At 41.9% G+C, this 16544-nt stretch overlaps 1 protein-coding gene across 14 annotated transcripts in view; it reads right to left on the bottom strand.

The window, feature by feature from the left end:
- Positions 1 to 16544, bottom strand: part of SLC39A12 (solute carrier family 39 member 12) — a 51164-nt gene that overhangs the window by 28022 nt on the left and 6598 nt on the right. For 13 of the 14 annotated variants that reach the window (XM_053259765.1, XM_053259755.1, XM_053259754.1 and 10 more), the window contains 4 exons: positions 12885 to 13092; positions 10955 to 11139; positions 5737 to 5908; positions 3847 to 4019 (listed from right to left, as the gene is read on the bottom strand). In XM_053259765.1, coding sequence (XP_053115740.1) covers positions 3847 to 4019; positions 5737 to 5908; positions 10955 to 11139; positions 12885 to 13092 — 738 coding nt within the window. The remainder of the gene's footprint in view (positions 1 to 3846; positions 4020 to 5736; positions 5909 to 10954; positions 11140 to 12884; positions 13093 to 16544) is intronic. The other variant, XM_053259759.1, reaches the window with a different exon arrangement.

Here is a 16544-nt window from a genome sequence, read left to right as displayed (position 1 = left end):
TATTTTGTAACTCATTATGACATTTCACTTTTCTCCTATTAGCAACAGATGCAATCCAGTTTCAATGACATCAATGGAACCACATTTAATAAATTGATTACTTTTATATCCCACCTTTCTTCCATTATGGACCTCAAGGTGGCACAGATGTCAGTGTGTTATCCATGTGCATGTCCTTGCGGTGGTGGATTGTGCCACATGGAAGCTGCTCTTTTGTGCTGCCAGGAACTCATGCGCATTAGGGCTTGTCTGGTTCTATCCTCTGTCTCCACTTGCGGGGCACTGGGGTGGCCCAGAGCGAGTGGTGGTGTAGTGCACATAGGGTGCCAACCTGGGTTTTGTTGATTCTGAGGTGTTCAGTGTAGATTCTCTGGTAGCATATGAAATTTTCAGTGAATAACAAGAATCCGCTCTCATATGCTACTAGAGAATCTACACTCAGAACACCTCAGAAACAACAGAACTCAGCACCCCATGGGTTACCAACCCATGCGGGTGGTTGGCACCCTATGTGCACTACATCACCACTCGCTCTGGGCCACCTCGGTGTCCTCCAAGTGGAGTTATGGGGCTGCTAAAACCTCCATTATTCCCTATCGGGGAAAATCTTAAAGACACGTAAACTTCAACAAATCACAAAAAATCAGCCCTTTGCCCAATTCCTTTGAAATAATTCTAGTAGCTTCCTTGCCCCCATTGGGCACTACCACCCACCACACTCCACTCTGGGCCACCCCTTTCCCCCCAACATGAAGCGATATATTTGCTGAAACCTCCATTATTCTCTGTGGGGAAAACCTTAAAGACGTGTAAACTTCAGAAATTCACCAAAAATCAGCCCTTTGTCCAATTCCTTTGGAATCTGGGTGGTGGCAACCTGGCAGGCACCCTCTGGGGCACTACTACCCAACCCACTCTTCTGCCCCTAAATCCATTCCCAGGCTGGCATGCAGTAGCCATAGCAGGCTGGCAGGCTGGGCTCAGACTGGCAACAAGGCAAGCATAGGCAATGGCATGGCATCATGTCAACTTGAGGCATGCAATGCTGCAAACTAGTTCGTTCTCTCTCTCTCTCGGCAGAAAGGCAGAATGGTGACTACTAACTTGCTGAATAGCAGCACTTACACTTACATTTATATACCGCTCTATAGCCGGAGCTCTCTAAGCGGTTTACAATGATTTAGCATATTGCCCCCAACATTCTGGGTACTCATTGAATGCATTGAAAATCCCTCCTTGAACTCTCCCCAACCTTTGCTCCTTATTTGACCCTTCCCCTGGCCAATGTGAGGTCAGTAAAGAGTGGCAAGAGGCAAAAGAGCCAATGGGGAACAAGGAGGGAATCGTCAGCAGTTTAGCCCATGCTTTAGGTCACCGATCAGAAAGCTGGAAGGGTGGGAAATTCAAAGAGATGTCAAACACAAAATGGAGACTGACTCAGAGATCGCCACAAAATGGAGGTCCAAAACAACAGAACGTTTTGTAGCTGAAACAGGGACGTTTTGCTTTGTATACAAAACTTTCAGATCTGGAAAATGGGTGTTTCATTTTGTCTACAAAACACCTGAAATGGGCTCTTTCGGGTACAAAATGTTTTGTATCAGAAATGTTTCGCACCTCCCTATTGTCCTGATGCTTTAGCCTGAACGTCCTAGTATTTAAAGGCTCAGTTGAGCTATAGTGTCTGTGGGTGAGTCAGTACTGCGTAGCAGTTTGGGTGTTTGGTTGGGAAAACCTGGGTTCAAATTTCCAGCTGTGTATCTGAAGGCCTTGGGTGGGAACTATGCATTCCGCCCCAAACAAATTGGTCATAAATGAACTGAATATACTGTACATGTACTGAAATGATGAACTGAAGTTTGTATAGTTTATAACAGGCATTTATGAAAGCAGGAGTTGAAATGAATTCAGCAGCATTGGACTAAGCTGATTTTTAAGACTGAAGTTATTGAAGACTATTTGACTTGAAAAGTATTGCTTCCAAGGAAGTGTACACTTGCATTTTTCTACTGGCTTGATAGGTTTTATAAGGACTTAGTTGCTTGTTTGTATATGGATTATTATACTGAAGGATTTGTTTAACTAATTAGATTAACCTTTGTGTGACTATTACCCTGACAGAGAACTTTAGAAGACTGGGCAAAGAAGAATATTTTTCTTTGTATATTTTGCATTTGGCACATTTTTTATTATCAAGGTTAAAATCTTGTTCTGGTTAATCAACAAAAGCTCATTAAGTACAGAACACAAACCCATCTCTTGCTCTTCTTTGTCTAGAAGGAATATACTTGTGGTGTTATAGTGCAGGACTCTTTTACAGGATTCATAATTGCATGGAATGTTTTAATGCAGACATATCCTGATTCTAGATTAAAAATTAAGGGCAAAACATTGTAAAAGCACTTAAGGGAATTATCTAGGATCCTTAAACATCCTGGATGAATAAACAGAAGTTTAGAATGGGGTGTAGTGATTGATGTGCAAGTGCTTTGTCTTCACTTACAATAATATTATAGTGCTCTTGGAATTGTACGCCAATGGTGTATACAGACAGAGATGTCATTTTAAATGTTTTTAGTGTCAGGTTGCCAGATAACAATCTTCTAATTAAATAGTCAGGATCAGTCTTATTGTAGTCTTGTTAGCTTCTGTGAGACTCAGAAGAAGAAGATAAATTTTTTGCACTGGTGTGCTGGGAAAAGGCCTTTTTGGTTCAAAATCTGTATAATTTTACTGTCTCTGCACCCATCTAAAGAGCTTCTATACTGTAAGAGAAACATATGTTGGTGATGAATGAAATGGCGATTTCAGTAGCCAGGTTCAGACATTTATGTAAAGCCAGAATTAAACCATGTTGTTTTAGTGTTGCTGGCTGACATACAGTGCAACCTTGCGTACACAGTGGAATGTAATGTACGTGCACTTGCACAAGCACAAAAACTGCATAAATGGAGTTGCACAACAGTGAAGCCATTATATATAATGTAACTCTGCAAATGTTACATTCCAACATGTGCATAATGTTGCACAGTGCATCAGCTTCTGTCATGGGTCTCAGGCTTGCACACTCCTAACTCTCTTGCCCTGCCTGCTCGGCAGCCTATCCCTTGAGGCAGTCTGCTATATTGCAAGCAGACTCCTGACCTTCTGAAGCCCTGAACGAACTCCCTCCTAGGGAATCACTCATTGCCTTTTTCTCTGTGGCAGGACGTGTAAGAGACTTCCTGGTTATGACAGGCCTTGCCTCATTGTCAAGATCTGCTTGTGCTGCTGTGTTGTCTTTTACCTGACTGTTCCCTGTTTTGACCCTGAGTTTCCTCTTGAGTGCCATCTGGCTCCTGACAACTACACAGTTTCAACTTGGTGAGTTCCTGGCTTCTCTCAGACTGTGTGGGCTCTCCCAGTCCCAGCTTTGGACTTATACCCCCTGGCAACCACTGCCCATGCTCAGGTTCCTGACATTGACTCCCCTTTGTTTGGGAAGACAAGAAATTGGCAGCTTCTGGTTTAAAACATTTCAGGACTTGTCATTGTGTACAAACTGAGCAAATCCTGGACTGTTGTCCTAACTACGGTTTGTGGACAATTCAGGTTATCTAACTAGATTCTGTGATTAGAACAAACTTGGATTTGCTGAGTTGATGTACAATGGCAAATCCTGATTTGTTTGAGAGCAGGAATTGAAGTTGCAAATATTCTTCCCTCCTTACGCACGAAGGGGAGTGAAGAGCAAGCTCAAACCTTGTGATAGTAATGCTAAACCATGTTTTTAAGGATGGTTTAGTGTGAGGTTTGAACTCAGCAAAACCAGAACTTGTGTTTTGAGCATGCCATCACAGACATTACCTGTGGAATAAGATGTAGCAGAGCATCTCCAGAAAGGGTTCCCACAGCTAGCCCCACAAAGAGTTGTAAAATGAGGGTATAGCATTCTTGACAAGAGTTAAATAATATGAGAGCTGTGCCAAACATAGATCCAGCTGTAATAAGTAAAACTGCAACAGTGCTGTAGCCATACTCTGTGAGGAAAAGAAAGGAAAAAACACAACAGTATTTTAAACACCTCTTTTATTTACTAGAACTGGAGGACTAACAGAAATAGAAGGACTGAAACTATCCGAAAAAGTAAGACAGGTTTTGAGTAATGCAAGCACTGGATCAGTTGGAGATCATTTTGTATAACTTATATTGTATACTTTATTTGTTTATTTATTTATTTATTTATTTATTTATTTATAGCATTGCGATACCACCTCGTATAGAAATCTCTAAGTGGTGTAGAAGTTTTTGACCTCTATTTTGTAGCAATGCATTGGTAGCTTTGTGAATAATGTAATAAAATGGTTAATCTGAATCAAATCTTTCATTTTCTTCATAAAATGAAGTTCAAAGCTAAATGGTAACACACTGGGGAGGGGGGAGCATTGCTGTGGCAGGACTCCCCAGTCATTTTCATTGAGCAGAGTCCCCATGTTTATGTGGAGGACTCTTTCCAAATGATAAGAAACCCCACATTTGTGTGTTTCCATAGTACATAATATTTAATATAAACATGTTTAAGATGTTGGCCTAATTCAAGATGTCAACCATAGATTAGAACAAAGACATTCATCCTGCAGAAGGGTTAGGCAAGACCATGGTATACAGTAGGTGAAAAAGAGAAAAGAAACTAGTGAAGCTGCTCTAAGGAGCAGTGATGCCAGGTCAGGTAAATGCAGGCAAAGGAGAGTTGGAGGAGAAGATCCAGGAAATCAGAAGGTTATGTTAGACATGCCTGATGTAAAACAACAACAAAGCACAGTCAGAGGCAAATATGATGCTTGGTTGCTTATCAAAGGCAAGGAGGTACACAGAAAAATGACAGATTTAGCTTTTCAAAGACCCGGTATGCTGATGCCCATTTGGGGCATAGCTATAATGGAACGGGGGTGGAGCTATGTCCCGGGGCCCTTTGCTGGGTGGGAAACAGCCTACTCTTTGCTCTTCTCTCCCCACTCCATCCCTGACTCATTGGCAAGTTGCTGGCTCCCCATTGGAGTGTGTGATATTATTTGCATAGGAGCAAAAAGAAAGAGCATGCCAGCCAAGTATGTTTTGTTGCCTCCCATGGCCACATAGGTGTTCTGCAGCCAAGACATAGGGTGGCAGAGAGAAGGCAGGGAACCCAGAGGCCCACCGTTACTTCCTGTCCCAGGGCCCACTTCAACTTGGCTATGCCCCTGTACCCATTCAAAACCATGAAAGATAGTCCATGCCACTCCCACACAACTAAATGGATACTGAAAAGGGAGAATGTAGGAATGTATTAAAAGTCATAATGCTTTAATTCTTGAAAAGTCACCTCTGACAAAAATTAGCTTACTGGCTCACATATTGTGCATCACCCCATGGGCATTTTGAGCACTGTGGGTGCTACTATGCCTTCTACATGCGAGTTGCACTAGAGTGCACTTGCGCAAATGCTAAAATTGCATAAGGGAATGTCCAGTCACATTATCATTTGGTGGGGGGAGGGGATGGTCATGTGATTGTGCAACTCCCTCATGAAATTTTTGGATTTTCATTCCAGCACAACTTGCATTCAGAAAATGCAGTAGTGCCCTTGGATGTTGCACCATTACTAGGGCCAAGAAAGGCACTGCGTTACATTTGAGGAGCCACAAAATGTGAATTTTTGCCCTGCAATAAAATATGGCTTTTCACTTTAATATATCACGGTACCACACTGTAACTCACTTTCCAGAGGTGTTGGTGGTGGTTTTGTTTGTTTGGACTCCATAAGCTTGCAAGAACAACTTAGTAATTGCTGAATGATTGCTGGGCTTATTTGCTTGAAGTGTTCCTTAGAAATTGTTCGTGGATTGTCACGTAAAAGTATCCTCACAAGCTCATTTGCAGAGAAACAGGACTGTGGGGAGACAATAGATATTTATCAAATACAAGAGACTGAAGCCTGAGACATAATGGATACAGTATACAGTTAAAAGGAAAGGTATTTGGGATTATAAAGAAATGAAGGATGGATTCCAAAGAAAATTCACAGCTTTCATTAGTGCTGGCCCATTTACAGCTCTAGAAAATTTGGAAGGTAGTATTCAATTGGCCAAAGCATTATTCACATGTAATATTCAACACATGCACATATATGTACACTGCACACGTTCAGTTATTCACACAGTATGTTCAACAAAGATACAACAGTAGTACACATTCTGTGTACACCCTACATTTAAAGAGACCTGTACCCAGGTACATGTTTAAAATGAATGCAGGTACAAACATTCACAGAAACACATGTACATATGTAAAGATAGCTGTAAACATATGCAACATAATGTCTGAATAGGTTCAAGTCTCCCTAACTTTATTTATTTATCAGTTTGGTGCATTTATATCCTCAGTTCTGGAATTCCTAGAGTGACTTACAAAACAGAAGTTATGTGGGTTGTTTGTGGGGGCATCTAGGGATCTGTTAATTTATGAATTTATTTACTTGTATGGTACTTGTAAGTACAATAAATTGACTCACAATATCTTTATATGTATGGAACAAGATGAGGTCGTACCTACAACCTGATTCACCACTGGGGGAGGGAAAGGCTCCCCTCAAACGATAAGAACATAAGAACAGCCCTGCAGGATCAGGCCCAAGGCCCATCTAGTCCAGCATCCTGTTTCACACAGTGGCCCACCAGAAGCCGCTGGGAAGCCCAAGGCAGGAGCTGAGGGCATGCCTTTCCTTCTGCTGTTACTACCCTGCAACTGGTATTCAGAGGCTTCCTGCCTCTGAGGCTGGAGGCGGCCTATCGCCCTCAGTCTAGTAACCGTTGATAGACCTCTCCTCCATGAAGTTATCTAAACCCCTCGTAAAGCCATCCAGGTGGTTGGCTCTCACCACATCTTGTGGCAGAGAATTCCACAAGTTGATTATGTGTTGTGTGAAAAAGTACTTCTGTTTGTTGGTCCTAGATTTCCTGGCAGTCAATTTCATGGGATGACCCCTGGTTCTAGTGTGATGTGAGAGGGAGAAGAATTTCTCTCAATGAAAAGAAATGAAAACAACAACAACCAACAAATCCTTTAAAAATACTAAAAGGCAGTATAAAACAACAGTATTAAAAAAAACCAAACCCAACATTATAAAAGAGTTGGGTAAATAATATTTGTCTAGTGCCAGAATAATTCAAGAGTTGGTGCTAAGTAAACTATCTTGGAGAAAGCAATCCGCTGCTAGGATGCCATTGCTGAAAAGGCCTTTTCCTCAGTCTCCCGGCAGTCTGCCAGAAGGCAGCATTATGTGGACAAAGGCCTTTGAGGACGGTCTTAGTATCTGTACATGTTCATGTGGGAAGAGGCAGCCCCTTAGATAAACATGCCCTAAGCTGTATAAGTATATGGTTAAAACAAACGTTCTGACCTGTGCTCAGAAATGAATTGGCAACTGGAAATGTTGTTTAAGAACCAGCAAGATGTATTCCATGTGGCTGGTCCTGGTGGTCAACAACCTCACAGTTTTATCTGGATGAATGCGAGAACTGAAATAAGCTTCTAGGCAGGCATCTAATAGGAATACCTTAAATATAGGATATCTTGCACTGCAGAAGGATATTGGATCAAGCCAAAGCTCAGCTAGTCTTGAGCGCCATATATTATACTCAGATATAATAATAATAATATAATAATAAGTGGAGCCAGCGTGGTATAGTGGTTAGAGTGCTGGACTAGGACCGGGGAGACCCAAGTTCAAATTTCCATTCAGCCATGATACTAGCTGCATGACTCTGGGCCAGTAACTTCTCTCTCAGCCTAACCTACTTCACAGGGTTGTTGTGAAAGAGAAACTTATGTAGTACACCGCTCTGGGCTCCTTGGAAAAAGAGCGGGATATAAATGCAAAATAATAATAATAATAATAATAATAATAATAATAATAATAATACCCTTGCAGCTCAGGTGGCAGAGGAATGCTACAAATCCATCAAACAGTAGAGGAGGAGAAAAGAGGCCTTGAAGAATATATCAAGGACAGTGAAGAAGATGCACTTCAAATGGTCAATAATACGAAACTATTCAACACCAATGAAACAAAACAGGCCTACAAGAAAGAACAAGTCAAGAACCGAGCAGAAAAATGGAAAAAGAAGCCACTGCATGGTCAATAGTTGCACAATATAAGTGGAAAATCAGACATCACCAAGACCTGGCAATGGCTTAAGAATGGCAACTTGAAGAAAGAAACAGAGGGTTTAATACTGGCTGCACAAGAACTGGCACTAAGAACAAATGCAATAAGAGCAAAAGTAGAAAAGTCAACAAGAAACAGCAAGTGCCGCCTTTGTAAAGAAGCAGATGAAACCGTGGACCACCTAATCAGCTGTTGTCAAAAGATCGCACAGACTGACTACAAACAAAGGCATGACAAAGTAGCAGGGATGATACACTGGGACATCTGCAAAAAATACAAGCTACCTGTAGCCAAAAATTGGTGGGACCATCAAATTGAAAAAGTGGTCAAAAATGAAGATGTAAAAATATTATGGGACTTCCGACTACAAACAGACAAACATCTGCCACACAATACACCAGATATAACTGTAGTCGAGAAGAAAGAAAAACAAGTCAAAATAATCGGCATAGCAATACCAGGGGATAGCAGAACAGAAGAAAAAGAAATAGAAAAGATCACCAAATACAAAGATCTACAAATTGAAATTGAAAGGCTGTGGCAGAAAAAGACCAAAATAATCCTGTGGTAATTGGCGCCCTCGGTGCAGTTCCAAAAGACCTTGAAGAGCACCTCAACACCATAGGGGCCACAGAAATCACCATCAGCCAATTACAAAAAGCAGCTTTACTGGGAACAGCCTATATTCTGCAACGATATCTATAACAACAGCAAGAACATTGACAATAAAATTCAGCCATCCCAGGTCCTTGGGAAGGACTCGATGTCTGGATAAAACAAACCAGTCAATAACACCTGTCTGACTGTGTAAAATAATAAAAAATAACAATATATGGAGTATGATAAATGGAGCCTTGTGGGATGCATTTACAAAATAAGCTAGACAAAGGAAAATTCATTCTCCTAATTCCCTTCATAGCAAGAAGCTGGGGTGTACATTGTAAAGGGTACATTGTAAGATTGACAGAAATGGTAGATTGGAACGTTTGCTTCTTCTGCAGCAGCTGCTATTCTATGGTGTATTGTAATGTCTGTAATGAGGGGAAATTGACTATTTTTAACTGAGGAAAAATCCAGGAAAAATTGGATGAGAGGAATCACTGAAGAGGGCTGGAAAATGCTGACTGTTTTGAAAAACCTGTTAATGATTACAATTTTTTCAAAAAAACAAAACCATGTACAGGTTTTGCCTTTATAGAACAGGAAGATTAACAGAACGTAGTTCTGCAATGAGTATAATTGCCCTTATTAGATAAGCTGTATTTACTTAAACATACTTGTATGACATTTTATCTGAGGGAATGAAATGCGGTATCTTAATTTAATTAGCAGTAGCAGCAACCAATGCCATCTGTTACCAATGAAAAACATGACCTTCTTATCTCTGTGTAAAAAAAAAGAAAGTAAAATTTAGCAACAACGTAAAATGTTTCGCTCTCAGCAGTCACCTTCTTAATGGAATATGTATGCTGTTAATGAGGCAATTAATAGGAAAAAAAGTTTATCAAAAGAGGCATGCTTTTCTCCAAAGCTACCTTCATTCTTTACAGCCCAGCTTGTACACATTTAAGCTTTATTTATTTTATTCCTACCAATTTAGTCCGACAGATATATTAATAGAGCAAATTCATTATGAGTCATCTTTATACTACAGTTTACCTGTTTTGTGGGTTAAGCTGAAAGACCAACTGATGCCACTTCTGCTCAAAGGGGTGATGGTGGCATTATCATAATAATTATGATACCATTAGCCCATTCCATGTGATTTCCTGTATGCAAACTGGTCTTGTGGTAGCAAGCATGATTTGTCCCCTTAAGCTTAAAAGGTCTGCCCTGGTTGCATATGAAAGGGAGACTAGAAGTGTGAGCACTGGAAGATATTCCTTTCAGGAGATGGAGCCACTCTGGGAAGAGCATCTAGGCTCCAAGTTCCTTCCCTGGCATCTCCAAGATAGGGCTGAGAGAGATTCCTGCCTGCAACCTTGGAGAAGCCACTGCCAGTCTGTGTAGACTGAGCGAGATGGACCTATAGTTTGACTTAGTATATGGCAGCTTCCTATGTTCCTATGTAAAGCAAAATGGGCAATGATATTTCCCCAGTAATATATTGATATCATTGGGTGAGCCTCTCTTTCTTGCCCCATTGCCTTTGGAAGTTTGACTGACGGTGCAAAGGGACCTTTTTGTGGTGTCACCCACCATATTGAACTCCCTGCATGGGTAATGAAATTAGCTCCCTTCCCTTCTCATGTCCTGCTGGCACCTAAAGACTCATCTGGCAAGCATTTTAATGTTGACGTTGCTCTTATGTTTGGTAGTGCTGGCTGTTATTTAATTTGCTGCTGGTTTTTCTGAGTTAATGATGGTTAAATTTGTAATGACATGTTTTATTGTGCTTTAATGATGCCAGTTTAATGGTGGAGCAAATGGGAGCTCCCCCCGCGACCGGTAAGCAGCAGGCAGATCAGGGCTCTCTATGGATTGGGACCATGGCAAGGAGATAGGGGCAGAGTCACCCTACCTTCCCGCCACAGTCCTAACCCTTGGAGGCTCCTGATCTATTTACTAAGGGATAACTAAGGCTATCATAGAAAATGATGCTTTACATGGAGTTTGGCCCTAAGATAAAGTTAATTTTGTTCATTTCAATTTATTCTTTTATTGGGAGCAGACATGAATCTGGCCCATCACAGATCTCAAAAATAACTTTGCTATTTATATAACAGACACAAAACCTTAGAGTCTATTCCACAGGTGTTTCCTCCTTACCTGTTCCCACTGAATGGTATTTTCATTGTCTTCATCATAACTGTTTATTGAGTTCTCATTCTTTGGCTTTGTTGGAACTGGAACGTTTAGATAGTTGGTATCTCTTATTATTATGCCATGCTGGATTTGTGTATTTGTGCAGCAATTCATTCCAGCCCTTAGCATGCTCAGGAGTTGGTCTATTGCTAAATGTGTTAGAAAACATGGGATTATCTACCAAACTAAAACAGAAGGATGAAACATGAATCCTTTACCGCTTCTGAAACGTTCTGAAAATAGAGGCCAACATTCCTGACTAATGGTGCATTTGTGGAAGAAATTGCACTTGCGCAAGGATGTTGTGCATGAAAGTTCCGCTGTGTTTAGAGCCTGCATTCCAGACTAGTGTTGTGCTAGAGTAACACTATGTTAGCTTAAGGATGTAGCAGAAGGATATTGTGCACAGAAAGAACCATCTGTTGGAGACTAGTCCTTATGTTAGCAGAATATGTTGACAGTTGAACACTTATTGGACAACATCACTGAGCAACTGCTACTGTATTTCACAATATTGCTGCATAACAACTGTTGTGCAATACTCATTGCACAACTGTGTATATGTTCTGGAGAAGGTCTTCCACTAATAATTACAAAAGTCACAGAGCAACAGAACTATGCACAGCTTTGCAATATTCTTGCATCAATGCAACTTTGTTCATTGCGCAAATGTACCATCAACCAGGATGCCAGGCAGTGTTCAGAAATAACCCTAGTGTACCACTGCTGAGACACATTGAGGCTGAAGCTGAGGCACATTGAGGCTGTTCTCACAAGCAGCCTAGGTTGGGTCGCTCATGTGGAATGCTGGGATCAGTGTGGATTTCAGCGCTCCTGCCTAACCTAACCCCATTCCTTAGCCTGGCTTTTCACCGAGGTTGAAGGCGTGAATGTGCCCTTAACCCAGCTGCCAGGATTGTGTGTGTCCTCAGGCTGCATGCAGCCCAAAGAGACACAGAAATGGACAGCTAGAGTGCATGTCTGAGGGGGTAATCCCCAAAGCACCACACGCATCTTGGGATTTTCGGTGGCTAGGAAAATGAGTCCCGACCTCTCTTAATTCATGCTGCCAGGAGCACAGTGATTCATGTGGGCATATGGCTCGTCTGCCGAAGAAACTAAGATTGATTTTCTGTGGGAAGGTAGGTTGAATTCTGCCTCCCCACCCCACCCATACTCTTCACCTCGGTGTTGGTCATTAGCACAACCTTATTGTCTGTTAGATTCAGCCTAAGGAAAGGAAGGGACTCTCACTCACATTCTTCCTTTTAGCTCAAAGGTATGGCAGCTTCTCCCTACACGTGGAGTTGTGCACATCTAAGAGTAGATGGAAAATGTTTCATGTGAATTGGAAATACATGCTTTTTGGTTATGCACAAATGCTGCAATTTCCATGATCACAAGAAAAGGCCTCCTGTGATTGTAGCAATAGCATCTAGCTCTAATATAGACTTATCCAAAGTGGGATGGCCAACCTCCTAAAGTTCAAGCGGAAGATGTGGATCTATCTGGTTATGATGTCATTGCTAAGCCTTGAGTACAACATAAAAAAGGAAGTTCCTTTTCTAGCCATCTTCAAAAATGATGGAAATGTAGCCATTTAGTGTTTCTATAAGGATTTGGAGTAGGAAATGACAAGAGCTGCTGCCAGTCAGTGTAGACAATACTGAGCTAGATAGACTAATGGTCCGACTCAGTAGAAGGCAACTTCATCTATTCTCTGCTCAAGCCATCCATAACCATTTCACACACCTGGTTAGGTAGGACCAGCTTTCATTTCAAGAATGGCGACCAGGGTCTTATTTATGGCCTTATTTATTATGTTGACAACCATTTTAAATCAAAGGCACAAACTCAGAAGGCAACTTGAGAGATGTTATGTATGCATATCTACCTGTTACATGGAGTTCATTAGTGCTGTTTAGAAAATTGAAAATATATTTCATAAAGAATTCTGGTGAGGGTAAATGTGCTTTACCCAGGCAGACTCCTCGCAGAGCCCATGTAAGAATGGCAGCAGCTAGCCGGGGGAATGTATTCTCATCAGCACCATTGATGTCCACTATCCCAGCTTCTTTTTCCAGATCACGTACATAAACACACTGTAAACAGAAGAAAGATTGGATCAAGGCCTACTTAATGACAAATAACGAGATAGGAGAAATCCTCCGATGCGAGGCTTAAAACAGTCTACAAAGCAAATTTTAAAATCACATTGGCTATAACTAGTGATGCAGGCAGAATTTTGATTGAGGGAATTTGGGATTTGAGCTTTCCCAGTTTGGAATAGCCAAGCCAATTACAGGCCATGCCCACCTCCCTGAAGTCTGAGCTCAGCTAGCAATTAGTCAGCACCAGCCCTCCTTTTAGCTACCTCTTTTCCTTTCTACTGAAACTTACCTGACACAGCTATGGCATTGAGAAGATCAGCGGCTGTGGCCTTCCTGAGGAAGCAACACCAGCATTGTGCTAAATCAGGGATCCCTAGATATTGTTGGACTACCAGATCTCATCATCCCCAGCCACAGTGGCCTTTGGCCATTGTGATTGTGGATGATGGGAGGTGGTAGTCCAGCATCTTGGGACCTGAGGTTTGGAAACCCTGTGCTAACACTCCTGGGAATGTACTTTTTTCATTAGTACTTTCTCCCTCCCCATTCTGTTATGTTGTGTCATTGGCATATTTACAGACTGTGGAAGGAAGGAAGAATGTGACTAAACACTAAATTAGGTTTTATGGGAATCTAGACTTTATTCCTGACTCTTTCACATTCTCTGTCTCAATTAGGGAAGAAGGAATGATAATGATAAGAATCCATTTATTCTTCTCTCCTGCACAAAGACATTTTGTTTTGTGTGGTCTCTTTAGGACTGAAAGCCTCTTGGGGATAAATGGGTTCTTTGTCTGCTAAAAAATCTCTAGCAATCTCCCTCAAGTCTGGAATTAATATACTCAACTTTCTTACTCTAAATGCATAGGTCAGTTGAAGCCTTTCCCCCATCTTTTCTTTTCTTGCCCCCACCACCTGCACATCCAAGGCAAAAGAAAGAAAAGGTTCTAACTAGCCTATGCATTTAGTGAAAGAAAGACAGAAGAGTTTATTAATTCCAGTTTTAGAATTAGAACATTGAATTGACTTCATCCAGGGATCTAACAAAGATACTGAATCAATACTGAAGTGTAAAACCATTTGGGAAGGGCCCAGCATCATCCCTGGATAAAGTGAATTTCAAGCTTTCTCAGAACTGAGGTGCACACTAATATGATGCATATTTGAAAGGATATGAGCTCATATCCTGAAGAGATTGGGAGCTGTCTCTTATTTGGACATGTAGGAGACTTTTTGTAAACCCAATGCAATCCTGGCAGGTCATGCATCCACCTTCACCCTCTATTCACTGAGAGTGAAACAACAGCATATTCAGAACAATATCACAGCAGTTATTATTTCGAATGGGAAAGGCAAACTCTGTTCATTCTATACAACAATACAATATGCTGTTCACATGTGGCACTCATATATAGGGGAAAACATCTGTCCTGCAGACGTTGGCCTGGTTCACACAATAATTCAAATCTAGGTTTAATGTGGGTTACCAACATTAGCATGATTGTGTAGCCCATTGCAAGGTAGTTTATAGACCAAGATGAATCTGAGATTCCTGCCTTGGAATTACATACAATCACCCTTATGTTTCTAGTCCACATTAAATCTAGATTTGAATGATTGTTTGAACCATTTCAGTATCAGGGCTGGCATCAGCTGAATCACGATTTTGAGGGAGGAGAGAAGAGTGGGAATAGGGAAAACCAAAATACAAGGTTCCATTGAAGAATAGAGTACGCAAGGCATGAATAATAGGGTTCCATGGGGAAAGAAAGTGATTGCAATAGCTGAAGGTGAAAGGAAGCAGCTAAACATAGTAAAAAGAAAAGTGAGGCTGGCAAAGATGATGATGGTCAACAGCATAGCATGTGGGGTGCTCATCATGAATGAAGATGGTGACCTGGTGGAAGGGAAGGGTGAGGCTTAAAAGAAATGATAAAAAGCTAGTGATGAGGTAAGGCAGGGGCAGCCCAATGTATTGTAGTACCTAAGGCTCACCACATTCCTCAGATACTTCATATTTGGATTGACTTTGGAGTGGTGAATCATGATCTCGACATGTGTCAAAATATTCAGAAGGCCATTAGAACAGAATTGTCAGTCCAGACGAACCCTCGGCACTTTCAGTGGGGGACAGTTGGAAGCACCTAAGGCAAGGCCTCAGAGATGGGGGGGGGCTAGCATCACCCAGGTTCTCCTCCTAGGCAGTCACATCCTTGGGCTGGATCTTCAGCAGGAGACTGCAGCCCTCCCTCGCATGGACCACAGCCCTCCCTCACCATCGGCCAATCCATTTTAAAATGCAGCTTCACATACTGAGCATCCGAGCCCTGCCCTTCCTGCATCTTCACCCATGAGTTTTACTACCCTTTCCATTACTGTGCTCTCTCTCCCTTCTCCCCCCACCCCATCTCCATTCAGCAACCTCCACCCGTGCCTCCTGGTCGGTGTCATCGGCGGACACTGAACAACCCACTGGGCCATCTGCTATAGTCCGGATGCCTGCACCACCCCCACACTTCCCTTCCCTGGGCAAGCATCAGCCTTGTCTGAGTCCCAGCTCTGGAGGTTGGTGTGGCTGGGCTGGCCAGACAAGAATCTTCACACCCACACAGCTTCAACTTAAAGGATTGCCCCATGACCCTGGTGGGACCCGGCCAGCCCACTTTCAAAACCGTCCCTTGAAACACCTTTCTGGTGTTTGAAAGCGCTGTCAGGCCAGCAACCTCCTCTTCTCTGCTTGTGCTTCTTGCATGCTTTGCAAGGAGTGTGAGGAGGGGGGCTTCTGCAAAGCTTGCAAGGGTCAGCCCCAAAGAGCTGCTCCAGCAGCAGTGGGGCATGGTGGCATTCTGCCACCCTGCCGCTGCCCAGGAATCCACAGCCCAGGGTAACCACCTCACCTCATTAAAGGGCTGTCCCTGGAATAAGAGATAGATGCAACCTGAAACCATTGTTCTTTTTTTGCAGTATTCCACCAGCAACCTGTAACAGTTTCCTAGAACATATTATCAGGGTGCTAGACAACTGCTGTTATGTGCTTTCTGTCGCTTTAAAGGGATATTTATATTTAAATACAATGACTGTTTTTCTTTCTCAATCTAAGTTGTTGATTTTCATGATCCACTTCCTATGGTATGAACTCAGTGTATGAAAAAGGCTTCCACAGGATTATCTTCCCATATCTTGCAAAGAGGCCCAAAGCAGCATAGCTTTCAAGCCAGTATCCTTTTCTAGTTATTAAAAAGAATTTAAAAGTCAAAATATCTAAAAGAATATATTTTATTGGGCTCACTTCTGTTTCAATGCTCCTTAGTTATGTCTGATTCTCAAAGCCGAAGTGATGCCTTGAGATGCAGGGTGAGGTTATTTGGATTGACTTTTGAAATCATGTTGAAATGGCTCTTGTGTTTGGTTTCACCATACACCCTGATCCAGATTTTTTCAGT

Source organism: Hemicordylus capensis, chromosome 6, assembly GCF_027244095.1.
Source record: "Hemicordylus capensis ecotype Gifberg chromosome 6, rHemCap1.1.pri, whole genome shotgun sequence".
Lineage (NCBI taxonomy): Eukaryota > Metazoa > Chordata > Lepidosauria > Squamata > Cordylidae > Hemicordylus > Hemicordylus capensis.
The sequence above is the reverse complement of the archived record's forward strand: the minus strand, read 5'-3'. Positions and strand labels throughout refer to the sequence as shown.